General features: G+C 54.3%; 2 protein-coding genes and 1 long non-coding RNA gene across 7 annotated transcripts in view; 1 reads left to right on the plus strand and 2 right to left on the minus strand.

The window, feature by feature from the left end:
• PLCG1 (phospholipase C gamma 1) overlaps positions 1-11,893 on the minus strand; it is a 41,280-nt gene extending 29,387 nt beyond the window's left edge. For 3 of the 4 annotated variants that reach the window (XM_086853055.1, XM_086853056.1, XM_086853054.1), the window contains exon 1: positions 11,625-11,882. In XM_086853055.1, the coding sequence (XP_086709181.1) occupies positions 11,625-11,826 (202 nt within the window). In that variant the 5' untranslated portion in view covers positions 11,827-11,882. Of the gene's footprint in view, positions 1-11,624 lie in introns of all 4 variants that reach the window. The other variant, XM_086853057.1, reaches the window with a different exon arrangement.
• LOC147650175 (uncharacterized) lies at positions 1,465-10,075 on the plus strand. Its single transcript, XR_015277066.1, has 3 exons — positions 1,465-6,332; positions 6,996-7,071; positions 7,529-10,075. It is a non-coding gene; the product is annotated as an uncharacterized LOC147650175 (long non-coding RNA).
• A 4,527-nt stretch (positions 11,894-16,420) lies between the features above and the next one.
• Positions 16,421-17,945, minus strand: part of TOP1 (DNA topoisomerase I) — a 66,339-nt gene continuing 64,814 nt past the window's right edge. For both annotated transcript variants that reach the window (XM_086853079.1, XM_086853080.1), the window contains one exon: positions 16,421-17,824. In XM_086853079.1, coding sequence (XP_086709205.1) covers positions 17,722-17,824 — 103 coding nt within the window. In that variant the 3' untranslated portion in view covers positions 16,421-17,721. The remainder of the gene's footprint in view (positions 17,825-17,945) is intronic.

The raw sequence follows: 17,945 nt of genomic DNA on the forward strand, positions 1-17,945 counted from the left end.
ACCCCAGAGAGAGGCAGAGCTGCTCCAGCTGAGGCAAAGCCCCAGTTTTTGCTTGCCGAGATGCTGCTCTGAAGATGTCGGTGTCCCTGCCCCAGATGAAATCAGGCCGGTGGCAGCGAGCAGAGAGACCCTTCAGTCATCGCCCTGTCTGAGAGGCACAAAGTTCCACTGACTCATCTGGAAAGGGGAAGCTCAGCACTGGTGCTCGGGACAGCCTGTCTTGGGAAGGCTCCACAATCCACCCCCAAGGTGACCTTTCTTCTGCATGGCACTGTGGGCTCCATCCCCCGCAGCCCTGCCTGGGTGAGAAATGTAATGACCTTAAAGGAGCAGAATAAACCAGAGACAGGATGGGATGAAGCTGTGAGCACAGCTCCTGCCTCTGCCACTCTTCCTCCCTCCAGGGAAGAAGATCCACAGGTGGGCAGGGACAGATTGATGCTGTGTCTCAACATGGAAGAGGGTGAGAGGTTCAAGGAAGCTGCTCTCTGGGCAGGTGTCCTTCATGGAAGGGCTGAACAGGGAACCCTTCTGTGCAACATCTCTGCATCCCTCTCTTGGGCCTTACAGGGTCACTGATGCCCCCAGGCTCTCAGCCAGCCAGAGTGCTCACTGTCAGTGAGGAGAAGGGATGGGACCAAGCAGACTGGCAGAAACCAAGCAGGACAGAAGGACAGAGGTGGCAACCCAGCAGTGGTGAATGCACAGCTCACAGCCTGACAGCCGGGAGCCTGGCAGGGCCAGTGAGGAAGCCCTGGCAGAGGAAGATCTGGGGACCCAAGTGTCCAACAGCAGCAAGCTTTCCTTAGAGCATTCTGGGGATTTCTGCACTCAACAAAGGTGCCCTCCCAACTTTCATGCCCAGGGGTCATGCCCTGTCACAAAGCAACTGGAGACAAGAGTGACCACACACTGTCCCCAGGACAGGGCACAAAGGCGAGGAGTGAAAACCAAAGGACAGAAAAGATTTGTCACTGTCAGTGATGTTCAAATGCTGTGACTCAGTTTTTATCCACCCCACCAGACGATACAATCACGTTTCCGTGACAGCAACTTACAGCAGAGGTGCCTGCTGGCCAGGACCCTCAGTGGGCAGCAGGGAAGTGGCTTGTCCCTGTCAGGGCTTGAACTCTGCAGTGTGAGGGCAACACTGGGGAGAGAAGGATGGGATAAAGATTCCATCTGCTGCTGAGCTGTTCATGGTCACCACAACAGCCTGACCTCTTCCTATCCCATGCTCAACTCAAAAGCTGTTCTGAGACTGGCAGGGTTGAGAATTTGCCAGAGCACAGATGTGACTTACAGATGTGTGCCTTCCCCTCCATCTCCCTCTGTGCCACTCTGCAGAGAGCCCCAGGGGCTGGACCACCTCAACCAATAAATGCAGGGAGGCACCTCCTCCTGTCACCTCCTCCTCCCTGGGTTCTCCACCTGAGTCACTTCTACCCACCCCAACACAAGCCAGACACAGTTACCAGAGCAGCTGCTGGTGAAATCAAACTGTCCCAAGGTGGTCAGAGATGGAAACAGTGACTGTCCCTTTCCCACCAGATTTGCTTTTTCTGCACTAACCACGATGGGACCCCCCAGGGCTGGCTTCACCTCCCAATGCCAAGGCAAGATTTTGGGGGATAACCAGCCAGCAGCACTTCCTTACAGCACCATCCAACTGAAGATGTCCAGGCACTGAGCAGACACTATGCAAGCCACACACTGCCCTGGCAGGTGACAGCATTTTCAGTTTATGGGGGAGAAGCAGAAGCTCTTGGTGATGGTGTGAAACCACTTGGGATTGTTGCTTTTTTAATGACCTCACCTGGGATTTATTTGGTCCCCAGAACTGGAGACCTCTTCCTGTTTGTACTCCAGCCTGCTGCATGATTCATATCAAACCTGATGTATCAATGCTCCAAAAATTTCATCCCCTCACCTCTAGACCTCTTCACAACACAGCCCAGAGCCTGAGCTGCTGGAGATTACAGGGACAATACTCCAACTTGAGGCAAGACCTTGAGAACAGGCAGACACAAAACACTACAGGACATGTGAGACATGGAAGAGGAGAAAAAAAAAAAAAACCAAAACAACAAAAATCAATTTCTGCTGCTTTGCTGGGACACAGAGACAAGCAGAGCAAACTCCCCACTGCCCTGGCACTGGTTGGAGTCTGCTCTGGAACCAGGGACATGGCTTTTTGGTCTTCTCAAGCTGAGGAGGGCAGTGAGCTGGCAGGGATTAAACGGACTGCAAGCTCAGGAGAGATGGAGGGTATCCAAAGTGCCCTGGAATCCTGGCAAGAGAAGCCAGAGGTGGATGAATGATGTCTAGGGGACAAGTGTGCAAGCACAGGAGCTTGGAGAGATGAGGCAGCAGGCTCTGTGTTCTGCTCTGATGAGCCCAGGGGCACGAGAGCCTCACACCAAGAAGGATTTTGACAGGCAGTGTCCAAATGCTCAGCAAACAAACCCAGCCAGTCCCCGCCCCACCTCCCGCCAGCTGGGAAGCAGATTCATGGGGCACACATTTCCAGGGCAGGGAGCCAAGGGGGTGAAAGTCCTCTCGGACATTCCCTGCTCCCAACACGGCCAAGCCCCCACCTGCAGCCAGCCCCCTTTTCTGACCTGGCTGAGGATTACACTGGCAGAGGTGAGGAGGAGGAGGGATGAAGGATGCACCGGCACATGCAGGGGGGGATGTCCTTTAACCACCACACCATCAGCACTTCTGGGAGCAAGTAAACAGGAAAAAGACTCTCAAGCAGCTGCTGTGCCCAGCGTCCCGCGGAGCACAGCCCGCAGTGACAGCCGTCCTTGATGTGGTGATTTCCAGCTCTGGCTGCTGTAGCCCAACCACGGGCCGATCCTCAAAGGGATGGGGCTCTGCACGGGGCAATCCCAGGAGGAGAGGAGCACAGGATACCACAGAGGGAATCAGAGGAGCTCCAGCAAGGATGGAGAGCAGGACAGCTGGAGCAATTCCCAGAGCCAGGAGGCAGCAGAGCATCCACAGCAGTGCTGTGTCACCCAGAGCACAGCTACCTTCTGCAGCCATCCCTCCAGCACCAGGATCCTGGCTGTGCAGGGGACACACCACACATCCAGCTCCTGGGGATGGAGCTTGGAGCTGGCAGAAAAGGCAATTCTTGTCCCTAAGGCGATTCCCAGTAGGTCACTTCCCAAAGGAGTGGAAAGGCACTGGGAAGGCAGGAGTTCTGCACACCCCCCCGTATGGAACAAAGGCTGGGGGTGAACTGCAGACACAGGACAGCACAGCTCTGGGATTCCATATGTCAAGGCAGGAAAAAGAGTCATATTCTAAGAAAAATAAAATGAATGCTTTTGTAATGGGTTGGGGAGAAAACACAACCTGTAAATCACAGTCCTGCCCCTTCTGCTGTGGCTTTTGGCCGCTGCATCCTTAAGGCCAATGGGCAAACAGCTCAGCACAACATCTCACATCACAGGAGGTCATGTGCTGGACCATGACCTTCCCTGGGATGATTTTAAACCAGTACCATGGGATTGCCTGGCTTGGACAGCCAGGAATGCTCTGGGGAGAAGGGACTGACCAAAACCTCAGAGCAGAAGGGAGGACTTACAGAGGAAAACAAGGGAGACATCCGTCCAGATTCTGGAAGGCTTCCCATGGCTCCTCAGCCAGTCAAATTCAGGACCCCAAATCAGGCTAAAGAGCCACCAGACCACAGGGACAGTAGAGATGGAGCTAAAAAGCAGTTTGAAAATCACAGAGACTTTCAGAGTATGGGCTGGCAGCATCCTAAAGCTCTACTGACTTGTTCAGGTTTAGAGTGGCCAGCTTCTGCTAGAGACATCAGCCCATGGCTGTTTGGGTTCACAATCCTGAATCCACCTGCCATCCAGTGTTTCAAGGTGTTCAATAGACACCTTGACAAGGACAGACCAAGAGGCAGCAAGGTGCTTAGAGATAAGGACACCTGGGATAGCAGGGGTGAGCCTGGAAGATCAGAAGCAGACAGCCCTGGCTTTGACTTCCAAGTGCTAGGGGATCTTCAGAAAGGCTGAAAATTCTCAGAAATGAGGAAGTTTCTCATTGGAATCAATGTTAAAGAGCTTTTTCCAGAACTACAGAGTCCCTTTTAGAAATGGCTGTTGTCACCAAGTCCCTTCCTAAGGGCTCTCACTGGTCTGGAAGATGCCCTCCCACCACTGTCTGATGTAACACCTCCAGCAGCAAAACCACGCTGGGTGGAACAGATGAGCAGGGAAAAGCCATGAGCTCACCCACCCACCCCGAGCAGGCAGGACATGGTCACTGGCAGAGGATGTGCCCCACTGGTCTCACATGGGACAGCAGCAGCAGCAACCACCACGGCCAAGTGCCCTGAGGAGCCTCACAGGTTTGCTGGGGTGGTCACAGGTTTCTGTGAGCATCCCCAGATGTCAGGCACCACACAGCTCTTGCCACACAGCTGCTGTACATCTGTCGAACACCCAGAGCCGCTGTCTCCTTTTGTCCTTCTCTAGACAGGGATCCCTTTAGTTGCTCTATTCCAGCATCATCTTCCACCATCCACTCACCAAGCCTGTTTGGCCAAGGAGAAGGGAGGTTGTGTGGGGGAAACTTTTCAAAAGCACTGTAAGAGCTTCAAAATTTTCTGATTTCTACTGCCCTTAAACCTCAGAGAACACTAGTAAGTAAAAATTCTTCTCCCCTGACTTCCCCCATTTCCTTCTACTGCATGGTAAGGTGCAGCCAATGGTTTTTAAACCCAGAGCTGCTCGGGTTTTCTGTGCTCAAAGGCCCACACCTCCTCACCACAGCCTGCAAGTTCTTCCTGGACTCCCCACACCCTCCTTCACTGTGAGCTTCTCACTGTGTCTCACAAAACCTGCAGCAGCTCAGGAGCAGGGACAGCCTGGGGGCTGGCTGCAGCTCCTGGAGCCACTGTCACACACCTCTGAGCCCAAACCCAGCAGCCCAGCTCTTGGCTGAGCCAGTATTAGGCACAGACTGTCACTGTTGGTCTCTTCACCTCCCAGAGCACAACCCACCACCAGAGTAGTGCTGGAGTACTCCTACAGCAACCACTGGCTGATCTCAGAGATCTCACAGCTCCTGCCAGCCAGGCCCACGGCCTGGAGGAGATGCTCAGCACAAACTGTCTATCAGGCCAACCCCGACAGGATCCCACTTTGGCAGAGACAGAAGAATTGGACACACAAACGTGTTCCACTTCCAGCAGCTTCTGAAGCTGCCATCCACAGCTGAGCTGCTGCAGCTCATTGATGAGCCTGCAACTCAAGCAGAAGTTTGTGTGATGTAGCCAACACTGTAAGGCAGTCACAAGTGAGGGTCTGTTCTGAGAGCTCCTGCTCCGTTCCAAGTGTTCCCAAGTTTTACATCCTGGCCAGGCTGCCCATCACAGCCCACTTTGATGTGGGTCAGCTCCAAAAGGACACAACAGCCCCAGTGCTCTGTGGAGGAGAAGGTCTCAGCCAAAGAGCAGTGCCCAGGTTCCCAGGAACACGGAATTTACACCAAGTCTGTACTCCTGGGCACTTGAGTGGCCAAGCCTGCTCTGCCATACACAGCACTTGGGGACTGGGACCTCAGGACTGCTCAGGGCTAGGGACTTTAGCCCTGACTCCCACCAAGGCTGCAGAGCCTCTCCTCCTGTGTCAGGAATCTGTAAGATATGCAGGAGGTCACAGGGCTGCTCACATGGGGACAGGACAGGCATCAGTGACAGTCAGCACGTCCTGGGGATGTTCACAGTGCAGCCACTGCCATCAGATAACAGAGCCGAGCAAACGCTCTCAGATAAGGAAAACCATCCCCCTGTGCAGGCAAGGCAACTCAAACAGAGCAGCAGAGAGACCCCAGACTGGGCTGGGCAACTGCTGGCTCAGCTTGGAGATGGGGCACATCTGTATAAAATCCCACAACAGAACAGCCCCCGGTGACGGGAGGTGATGGAGCTGAGCGTGGCACCTCTTGGCACGCACTCTGCAAGGCCAGATGTTCACACCCAGCTCACTCAGGTGCTCCTGCCACCACACATGGTGTCCAGCCAACAGGCAAGGAGAAAGCCAAGCCCTGAAAACCTCAGCCTCTTGATGCTGGTGAGAAATAATCAGTCCAACACTTTGCAAAACCTCTCCAGCACATTCTAATTAGTGGGCCTGAGCCCCACGAGCTGATTCTTTCCACGTGGCTGACTGGCAGAGGAAGGAACCAGATGGATGGATGACGTGGGTGCAGGTACTAGAGGAAATCACTGGCCTCCCAGCCAGCCAACTTCCAGCTGCTCTCCAGGTTGCAGAGAAGCTTCTGAGATGCCACAGGAGGAGGTAACATGTCTTACTGCATGGGGAGGGGTTTTCTAACCTGCTCCTCCTGGAAAATGCTACCAAGAGTAAAAATAGGATGACAAAGAGATGTGAAGTGAGAGGCTGTCTCAGTTTGGAGGTGAAGGCAGAGCAGAGCTACACTTGCTTTGTGTGTAGCACAAACACCCTCATAAGCAGAAAGGAGGACACAAAAAACCTGCCCTCGAGAAACTCCTACAGCAGAGCTTCAGCAGGGGAAGCCCCAACGACCCCGACAGTCACAAGCCACACTCTCCCCTTCCCACCCCAGCCCTTCTGCAGCCCCCTGCTCCAGGCACCTCAGGAGCTCCCTCCTCCTGTTCCTGCCCATGGCTGGGGCTGCACCCTGCATCCATGGGAGGTGGAGCAGGAGGGGACCCTCCAGTGCAGGTGCTGTCCTGCACCCCAAGAGGAGCTCACTGAAGTTATTTCATCCTTGAAAACCATTTCTGGCTCACTCACTTCTTAAGAGCTCCAAGCTCCTCAGCTTAAGCAAATGGCCCCAAAAAAACATAATTTAAAAAGCTGTGCCCCAGTGGACTAATGAAAGAGGTTGGTGCTTGAAATGGCTGAGGCAAGTACGAGCCACACTTCAGAGCCACTTTGCATTAATATTTTACAGCTCATTTCTTTTCTTTTACACAGGCAATGGCTTTTCTCCACCTCCAAGGGACTGAGCTCATTTCACTGAAAGCAAGAATGCAACCAGGGTTTTTTTGAGGTAGTTTTTTTTTCCTCCTCTCTCTCCTCTATAAAACAAACATCTGCTCCAAATTTTCAGCTCACTCTCTGAGCAAACTCTCTGAATTTTCTGACGTGTTTCAAGGCAAACAGTTCAATTTGAAGCTGGCCTATAACCCCCCCAGCATGAGAAGGTAAGAATGCGAGACCCTTTTTTATTAAAAATAAAGAATCAGTTAACACAGGAAGTTTAAAAGAAAATAAATGCATAAAAGACAATTGACTTGAGGGATTAGCTCTGCTTTGCTCTGGGTGCTTAACAAAAAGAATAGAAAATTATTAGCACTCTTCCTATTGTAGCAGGCAGGCCCTCTGCAGAGTTGATTAGCAAGAAAGCAATGAGTTGGTAATTAAACCTGGCTGGAACCCTATGGATAAAAACAAGTATTAATTGAAAAAAAATGTTGTTTGTTTTTTTTTTCTTTGGCACAAACCAGGATTGCATTTTGCATGGTTTTGAAGAAGTAAAGGAGAAGGAGGCAACTGCTTTGGAAAGGGAAAGGCTCCCTGCCCAGGGGAGCTTACCCCTCCTCCCCAGTCCTCGGCTCATGGAGAATCTCATCACTCTGGAGTGAGCTGAAGAGCTGAGTGAAGAGCGGGGTCCTGTCCAAGAGAAGAGGCTCTTCATGTGTCCAAGAGAAGAGGCTCTTCACAGGGCAGCCCAGCTGTCTGGAGGCCCTGCTCTGCTGCCCAGCCAGAGCTGCCCACGGAGGGGAGATGTGGGGGACACACACAGTGTCTTTATGAACGCTCACAAAGCGCTACACAAGGGTCACAACGCAGGGCACCAGGAGAGGGCTGTCACACCAGCCAGGGCTCCCTGCTCTCAGTCCCCCAGCACCTCCTGGCTCATGGGCAGGCAAGGCTGGTTCCCTGTTCATCTGTGGTGATGCCACCCAACCCTTCACAGAACCATAAGGGTAGGAAAAGTCCTCTAAGACCATCCAGTCCAAGCATTAACCCAGCCCTGCCAGGTCCACCACCCTGGTGCCACACCTACACAGCCTCCTCCCCAGCCAGATGCCCGTGGTTCAGCCTCCCTGCTGTTAGGAGATGCTGGAGCACAGAGAGGCCTTCGTCCTTAAGTGCCAGAAGTTCCTTGCAGAGGCCAGTCAGGCCCTGCTGGCTTCAGTAACTTGAAATAAAGGGTGGCACATCACCTCTGGGCACAGCAGCATGGCAGAGTGAGGGAACTCAGACCAGCACCATGCTGTTGAGGCACCAAAGGCACAGAGGACAGGGTGTCCCTGGACCTCTCTCCAGCAGTAGAGTGACCTTCAGCCTGCTCAGGCTCTGCTCCCCTCTAAGCTCCACATCAGTGTGCACACAAAGCCAAGCACCACACAAACATTATTTTTAAGGCAAAGAACTGGTTGCCTGTTGCAGCCCTCCAGAGTTCAGCAGAGATCAGAAGTACTGACAGATGAGCTCCCACAGATCCTGGGGCTGCAGCTCCTCCATGACACCTCTGACAGTGATGGCAAAGCTCCAAAATGAGCACCACCACACCAAGGGACGATGGCAATGGCTGTGCTCAGTGCAGTGCTCTCCTCCAGCCCAGTGCTCTCCTCCTGGCACACTGCAGCTTTAGCCCACGTGCTTGAGGCCACCAGCAGATGAGCCAGCTGAGCCTCTGTGCCTTCATGCACTGCCCACCATGCAACAGCAGCTGCCCAAGCTGCAGCCACGGGGGCTGTGTGCTCCTCCCAGCACTGTCAGCCACAGAGCCAGGTACCATCCTCACCCACCCCTCCCTGGGACAAATACACATCTCCCTTCTGCACAACCCACCAGGAGCAGAGAAACGAGCTCAGATCCTCTATACTTGGTGTCCATGGAGACAGACCTCTCCAAGGCATGGCCATCCACACAGACATGCCCTGAGCCCAAAACCTCTACATGGGATACACTGTGGATACTCACCTGTTCTGAAATGGATAAAAACCCAGAATCATTCCTACTTAGACAATTAGCATGTATCCAGGGTGGTTTAAAATTCCTTGGTGGTCTCCAGCTCTCAAGAAACACAAGAACATCCATTACTGACCCATGAGCACAGCAATCTTTGACCTGTAAGTCCCTAGACACTGTTTGGTGGAGATGCTGTTCCATGGGAAGGAACACCTCACCTCCTGACAGCTGGCTACTCTCCTCATAGTGCAAGCTGGGGCCAAACCAATACCACCACAAAAATCAAGACCCAGTCTTCCTACCAGACCCAGCCTACCTCTCCCTGTGCTGGCGTGGCTTGTCTTCATGGGAAGAACTGGATCAGTCATTGCCCATGGTTGAAACCACCCTGCACTGAAAGTGATGAGCTCAACTCCAGATTACTTCACCCTCTGGTTCAAACCATGGCCATGCCAATCTTGGCCTCAAAGGGATGAGCCAGGAGGGGAATAGATCGGTGCATTTGCCACATGAAGTGGAGCTGTCACACACCTGGCTTTTCCCAGGCATCCTCTTCCTGCCCAGAAAGCACATCCAGATAAAAATAGGGACGCTAGCCAAGAACCTAGTACTGCTGGCCATCGATCCTGTGGCTTTGCCTTGCCTGCCTAGAAACCCAGTCACTATTTGTGTACACAGGCTGGTATTTCCACCTGGAGCCTCACAGCTCTGTCCAGGAAGCGTTAAAGCAAAACTCTGCTCCTCAGCACTGCAAGCTCAGGGTGCTGGGTGACACCAGAGGAGGGGACTGAGGACAGGAGAGATGCTCTGGTGAGAGAGGATGCCGTGGGGAAAGCATCTGGCATCAGAGACATGGGGCTGAAGATACAGCAGCTCCTCAGCCTGATGTCCTCTGTCCAGCAATGATGTCCTTGCCCCTTGGGAGGGTCACACGTAATGTGGGAACACCATGAGCTTTGGGAGGCACACGTGGGGAACCCAGGGCCCAAAAGCACCAGCCAGACAACCTGCCTGTGGCACAGTAGAGAAGCCCCAAGGAATTTTCTCCTGTGACATTAAAAGAAACACAATCATCTCGGTCCCTGGGACACTCTCTTTGCTTTCACTGGTCTGCTCAGTACAAGAATTCCTTGCAGCCATGGCTTTATCACGTTAGGCCCACAGTTCTGGTACAGAAGCTGAAGTTCTCTAGATGTCCCCCAAGTTCAGCTCCCAGGTTACAGTGACACACCTAGGTCTGTCCCCAGGAACAATCACCCATGCAGACACCAGTGGGGACCTCTGTCCACCATGGGCACACATGGTCTGAAGGCTCTGCCCGAGACCAGAATCTCCCCAGAAAAACCAACATTTGCTGTGCCTTAGTTTAAGAACAACTTAAGCCCAGGGTCAGTAGAATGCCGCTCTCGCCTCCCTCTCACACTGCCTCGTCGCTCCAGAGGCCATTCTGGGAAAGAGATGGGGGAGCTTCACATCCTCATGATGCTAAAGGAGCCCAAGGCTGCCTCCACATCTGCCTGAAGACACCAGGGCAGAAGGTCTTGAAGGGACTTGAAGGGTCTTAGGGCAAACCAAAACCCCAAACTGGCATTTTGTGGACCTGCACAGAGACATGGCCACCATCTCCATGCCCTTTCCTCATCTAAGCCCCTGGTACTAACAGCATCCCACCTTTCCACCCTGGACCAGCAGCACTTGCCAGGAGAGATGACAAGCCCTCCCTGGCCTTGCTGGGCCTCAGTTGCACCCCTGAGGATGGGGAAGGCCAGTGCCATGGCCAGCACCAGCTCTCCCACCACTTGGCCTTCGTGCACGTCCCCTCTTCCTTGTGTCCAGCACAAACAGAGACCCTGTCCTCGTGCTGGCGCACATGGGGGAGGGAAGGATTATTTGAGATAGCCTGGGAAACCAACACCAAGGTTAAGAGAGCAGAGCATGCCAGATCTCACCCCCTTCCCACCCCATCCTTCTGGTTTTACACTCAGGTTTCTTATGTATCCTTTCCTCTGTCCTCTTTGTCCCCATCCAGCACGGGACCCCGGGGCTCACCTGACCCTGCGCCATCACCCTCGGGCCGGTGTGCAGAGGGAAGACGACGGAACTACAGTACAATATTTTGGATTGGTTTTCCTACTTTTTAACCTTTTCCGTTTGGTCTCATCTGTTGCTCCGAGGTGCAACCGCAAAAGGGCTCACGCTAATCCTGCCTCCTTCTGAGGCTCCCTCCAGCCCTTAGGTGCTGCTTGCCAAGGCACCACCCGGGAAAACACCTCGTTTATCCCAGGGGAAGTTTGGTGCCGAACCGGGATGCGGAAAGTTGGGAGGCGGCGCTGTGCGGGCGGTACCGGCCCGCGCATCCCCCGCGCATCCCCCGCGCATCCCCCGCGCACAGCGCGATCCGGGCCGGCCCCACGCTGGGACCCGCAGCCCTCTCCGCCCCGCAGGCTGTCCGCGGGGAGATGCCGGACACGGAGAGCGTGGAGGTTCATTATTTTTCTTTTTTTTTCTCCTTCCTCCTCGCCACCGAGCCCCCGGCGCTCCCGGGAGGGCTCCGGCCCCGCACCCGCGGCCGGGGGAGCGCAGCCCCTCGGCCGCCCCTTCCCGCGGGCTCCCCGCACTCACCGGCCCCCTCGACCTTCTCGGAGCCGCGGCTCCAGGTGACCTGCCGCGTCTCCAGCTTCACCTGGAAAGTTTTCCGCTCGGGTCGCTGCGACTTTTTGGAGTAGAAGAGGGTCATGACGGTGCCCACCTCCAGGCTGCGGCAGAGCTGCGCCGCCTCCGCCTCGCTGGGCGCCCCGGGGCCGCCGCCCGGCCCGGCCGCCATCGGAGCGGCGAACAAAGGGGAGCGGGAGCGCCCGAGCCCCGCCGCGCCCCGCGCCGCCGCCGCGGGAGGGGAGCAGGGGAGGAGGAGGAGGAGAGGGAGGAGGAGGAGGAGCGAGGAAGGAGGAGGGAGGAGGGAGGGGAAGGGGCGGAGCGTGGCCGGGGCGGGGAGCGGGCGCGGGGGCTCCGCGGGGGGAGCCGCACCCGGTGCTGCGGTTCGGGGGCTCGGAGCATCCGTGCCCAGTGTCCCTCGGGGTATCCCGCTCCCGGTGCTGCGGTTCGGGGGCTCGGAGCATCCGTGCCCAGTGTCCCTCGGGGTATCCCGCTCCCGGTGCTGCGGTTCGGGGGCTCGGAGCATCCGTGCCCCGCGGGGCAGGGGCAGGTGGAGCCGTGCGTGGTGCGGGATGGGGGTACCGCAGCCCACCCAGCGCGCCTGGGAACCGCGCCACCCCTCCGCACCACGGCACGCCGGGGGGACAGGGGGACTCTGCACCCCATGGCGCTCCTGGGAGACCACCCTGCACCCCACAGGATATTTCAGGGCCCCGGCACCCACAGCAGGGTTTGCGTGAGATGCTGGCGTGATACACGCGGGGTCCCAACGCTGCGGCCCAGGGTGGCTTTTCCTGGGGACAGACCCCTCCGTCCGGCCGCCGCTGGCACCGCGGTGTGGCTTGATGAAGCCAGCTCCGCGTTTGCTGTAGGTGCCTCCACGCGGATGCCAGCTGGATCCGTGCTGGCACGGATGGGACTTGCAGGGTGGCCCGTGGCATCCTGCCCCTGGGGGATGTGTAGGGAGCCGGGGGTCACTGGACACTCTCCAGCTGCTCTCCGGCCCCACAAAAAAACAGGGTTAGAGACCACACAAAAGGAGAGTTAGCGAGGGGATAAGTGCTTGAATTGAGAAGCCTTTCAGTGCAGTTTGCTCCATTCATGTGGTTAAAGCCTGCAATTTCCCTTTCTGTGTGCCACTGAGCTTCTTCCCCGTGCTCTCCTTTCCATCAGGGCACCCCATGGCCCACCGGTGCTCAGGCTATCCCATTTATATGTATAAATGTATATATACATCTATACATATATATGTGTGTGTGTGTGTGTGTGTGTATATATACACACGTGTATAAAATATGGGTTAATGCTTGGACCTGATGATCTCAGAGGACTTTTCCAGCTTCATTGATCCTACGATTTTTTTTCTTTATCCCAAACTTCATGATTCTGTGAGTACACACACGTACATACACACAGGCCCATGGCAAGGCAGCCTGTGCTCAGCAGTTCTTATCTCACCCCCCAGCTCATGGCTGGGACTGGGAGGGGCATCATTTTCTAAGTGAGGGGCCCATCCCCGAGTGGATCCCACATGTGAGCAGCTCCCTCTGTCCTACTGCTTCACCTGCCTCCACAGGGACATTCCCCAGCACACACAGTAGGAGCCCTAAAAGGTTGTTTAGGATCCTACCTGGCTTCTGGCTATCAAACAGGCAAGGACAGACACACCGGAGTGAGAGCCTGCCGTGGTAGAAATGAGCAGTGTACAACGGCACTGTAAGGATGCTGGGGATGTGCTCAGCTGAGCCAGAGCTTCTGGAGCCTGTGCTTGGTGCAGGCACAGCCCTCTGGGCCTCTCTCTCCGGGGTGAGACACCGTGGCCACTGGGGAAGTTGCTCCTGGGTTGTGGAATGGCTTCGCTTGGGACCGGCAGGAAGCAGCCGGCTCCCAGTGGTCCTAAAATAGCTGAGCATTATGGGCACACCCTTGTTTTTGAGGGCAAAACCTGAGAAGGGAGTGTGGCCATCGAAGGAGCAGAGAAGGTAACTCCCTCTGTCCCAAGCACTGCCTGTTCCTGCTGATGGGGAGCACCCAGCAAGGTGTGTCCTCATAGGGCAGCTGGGGCCAGCATGTGGAGGATGTGGTTCACAATGAGCTGTTTGTGATGGATATTTTTTATTTTCCAAGTTTGACTGATCACCTTTTAACCTTGCATTAGCTCTCTAAGATGCTACATGCCAAGGAATTCCACTGTTAAATTTGACAGCACAGGAAATTCGACAGCCTTTGTGTGCCTGCTGCCTGACAGCCCCATTTGGTGGTCCCAGCTCCTGTACCAGCCAGGCTGTGAACAATCACCCCTATCCCTCAGGGCAGCAAAACTTCCGTTCATATTCCTGTTTTGCTTTTGAAGAAATTCCCTGGATTGTGTTTATCATGTGGCTGTGGAAACCTGGGGGTTCTGCAATATCCCCTTGCAAACACCTCAAGGAAAAGGGGGATTTTCCCCTCGGAGTGGCCCCAGCACCTCCCCCTTCACATTTCCTAAGCACGGGATGCTATCTCCCATATCCTGCAGGACTCATGGAGCAGCTGCATCCTCCCACCAGGAACAGGCCAACGGCCAGGTGACCTCCGGCTTAAGGACATGCTCAAGGCCTGGGGAACAAAATCCAGGGAAAATCTGAGACCACCCCACAGGCAAGTGCAGGGGGTCCCTGCAGCCCAGCAGCCTCTGGCACCACTGTCTGGGGACGGATGCATCCCTGTCCTGCCCTGGGATCACACACTGACGGGAGGTGCCGATACTCATCCAAACGAGCGGTGCAGTCCCTGGGAGAGATGTCCCTCTCGGGTTATTTATTCATTCCTGCTTGCTCTGCGCTACCTGGGGTGGGAAAAGACAACACCAGTGAGAAAATCCCCACGGGGGAAGAGCTTCCCTGGCGCTGCAGGAGCAGGATCTGGAGGGCCCTGAGGGAAGGTGCTGGGAGCTGCCTGGGCTGGTGCTGGCAGATGCGGTGTTGTGCCGGGGATGGAAAGCAGAGCCGCCCGGGGCTCGGGAGCTGCTGCGGATGCTGGCACGGTGCCGGCCCTGTGCCGCACGCTCCTGGGGGAACTGGGCAAAGCCGTGCCCGCAGGCTGCCTCCCCACACAGCCCCTGCCCCTTCCAGGCATCGTGAGATCCCTCTGGATGGCACCTGGTGAGAAACCCACTGCAGCTCCGGGTTCCCTGTCCCCACTCCCCAGCGCTGTGTGGGGAGCACACGCTTTTTTAATATCGAATTCACCTGGTTTCAATTTTCAACCCTGGAATCCTTAAGACTTCAAGGGGGATGGGGCTGCATCCTGCAGGGCTTTGCACCTCCCCTTGGCTGCCAGGCCCTGTCCACGGGCTTAATGCACCAGATCCAGTTCAAACCTATTTTAGCTTCCTTCTCCACTGGTCATATCACTGCTGCCTCAGTTTCCCTGGCTGCCAAGCACAGGCCCTGTTGTGGGACAGGAAAGCCAAGTGGGGTGGTGGCAGTGGGGCAGGCGAGCACAGGCGCTGCAGTGGAGGGATGCAAGACAGGATGTGGCACGTTTGTGGCCATTTCTCTGTTTGCACAGTGAGTCAGTGGGGTCTGGGAATTCTCCATGGAAAGCGTGGGGTGTGTGGTCCTCACCCTGCTGTGCCACAGGGAAAACCACCGATTAAACCCTGCTCAGCTCCCTGAGGGACACAGCCCGTGCTCCCCAGGACTGGGAGGGGGAGCTGGGTGCATTTCCAAGGGTGTATTTTGCACCAGCATCCTTCTCCTTGCTGACACGCAACACACACTCCAGCCTTGGACATCAGCCTGGCCTTGCACTTGCAGACAGAGCAGAGCTCTCCCAGCCTGGAGAGCCCAGGGAGAAGGTGGATCTGCCACCAGCAGTGCTCAGCTGGGAGATCCCCTCTGTGGGAGAGCACCTCTTCCCACTGCATTCCACAGTTCCCCGTTCAGTGGTGTAAGATACTGGAATTTGTAAGATGTGGGATAACTGGGCCAGGTCTGCAGGCGGGAAGGAGGGCTGTATAAATAGAAATGATATTTTTACAGGCTGCATTGTTCAGGCACGGGCAGGTCGGGTGCACAATGAGCCCCTTTCCCTCTCTGCTGGCATTTTCACCACTGCACCTTGGAAAGGCCCCAGAGAGCGAACGGCAACTCCTGCCAAATTCCAAGCCTGTGCAGCCACAACAAAGTGCCTGGAAGATCGCAGGGAGCAGCAGGAAGCCCTGCTCAGGGCTGGCTGCCCAGAGGCTCCTCAGCTGGCTGAGCCTGACCCCACAGCCACCCTCGGGGGTCGGGGAGCCCACCCCAGCTCTGGGGTCACGGGGAGGTGCTTGCAGAGGAGCCAGGGCTGTGTCTGCTCCACAAGCCCCAAGGACACCAGGGCTGCTCCCAATGCCTGGGAGGAGAATGCATCCATCACCCATGTTCTGGCCCAGCCACGAAGGGGAAGGAGCTGCTCTCCCTCCATCCTGCTCTGGGCAGAGGGCTGGGGCTGAATAAAAGGCAGCAGAGAAACCAGAAGAGAGCTCTGGTGTCACTGCATGCCCCTGCTCCCTGCTGTGCTGGGCAGAGCTTTTCCCAGGACAAAGCAAACCGTGACCTGTGCCTGCCTGGAAACCACAGTGACCACCACAGAGGGTGCAGCACAATCACAGCAAGGCAGGGATGGGCCACATCCTTCAGGGAATTCCTGCTGGGGCTGGCAACAGGAACTGCACCCCACCATCTCCCCCAGCCCCGCGTCCAGGGCCGGAGGTGAAAGAACACAGAGACACCAACACTCAGTTAAGTTGTAGGAATTTATTTTAAATAACCTACAGTTGATTAAAAGGGAATTCATGATAAAAATAGAAGATACTTGTTGAGGAAAGGCTGCAGGAAATGGTCTTGCACACACACTACGCTAACAATGCCTCTAAGACTAATGATTATAGCAAAAAAAGGTTTCACATTAAAATTCTGCTTTTTAATTTTTTAAAATTTTTTTACACAATTACAAAAGAAAAAAATAAAAGCCCTAAAATCTTGATTATTTTCCTTTTTTGGACCAATGCTCATTTCCCTCGAAATTTATTGACCTGTGAAACTTCTTTTTACACAATAAAATCTTTCAAGTAAAAGAGGGGAGTTGGGCTTAGAAAAAAAGGTGGGGGGGAAAGGTAAAACAGTCTGACAAACCTAAAAAGTAGATAATTGATGGAAGTGTACAGAGCATGTTCAGAACAAAGGGTGATGGGAATGTCATTTGTTTCAAATTTCACTTGTCCTCAAATTCCACACACATCTTTCCATCACACGGCCCCCTCCCCCCACCCGCTCCCCAAACCTACACGATCTTTAAGATCATAAAGAAAGAAAACTGTTTAAATATTTTAAAATAATTAAAAAGAAATAAAAATTCACATTTAAAATAGGAACACTCAAGTCAGGAGGCCGATTTCCCATCATGATTTGCTCTGAACAATTGTGGTGGATATTTGTAATTCATGTTCCAATGCCACGACTGTTTCAAGTGACAAATTGAAAAAATTTGGGTATTTCCATGACTATAGTGACAGCTGTAACAGGTGCGTTGGGTTCCTTAAGTTTTGTTTATTTGTTAAATTCTGAAATGGGGCGGGAGGGGGAGGGGAAGGGCAGGGGTTAAGGAGTCCATTTTCTATTAAAATATAGAAGTTATTGCAAAACCCTAACTGTAAAAACGCACCAATATAATTGGATTTTGTATACAGTAGCTAAAGATTCCCACGCTCTCAGTGTGATGGTGAATTTGCCTGGCGGAAGGTTGACAAATCCCCCATCCACTTGCCCTGCCTCAAGAGAAAAACCACACAAACCAGACAGCTAGAATTTGGATCTCTGAAACATTTTTTAAATAAGTTGTCCATAGGACAACTGGCTCAGCTCCTTTAAGATATTTCCAGGTTATGCTTTCTGCAAGATGTTGGCTGTTTTATCTGATGCTCACTTGCCCCTTTCCTCCCCCTTCCCCAGCATCCAAGGACAAGTAAGGCTCACAGTTTATCAATCTCCCTAAAAACCAGGCTACTCCCTTTTCCCATAAAATTCAGCTCAATAAAAACAGGTTAAAACTCATAGTCTTCCTCTGCCATGTCGATAGCCCAGGCAAATTTCTCTCGCTGGGTTTTGTTATAAATCTTCTCTATAGGAATTCCCCACTTCTTACACCTGCAGGAGAGGAGATGCTGTTAGAGTTAGGGATAAAAGCAAGGCCAGAGACCCTGCCCTTGTTGCTGTATGGGGGGACAAGACAGAGGTGAAGGGGTGGGGTGGATCACCCCAGCACAGC

Source organism: Cyanistes caeruleus, chromosome 16 (assembly GCF_971803275.1).
Source record: "Cyanistes caeruleus chromosome 16, bCyaCae1.hap1.1, whole genome shotgun sequence".
Classification (NCBI taxonomy): Eukaryota; Metazoa; Chordata; class Aves; order Passeriformes; family Paridae; genus Cyanistes; species Cyanistes caeruleus.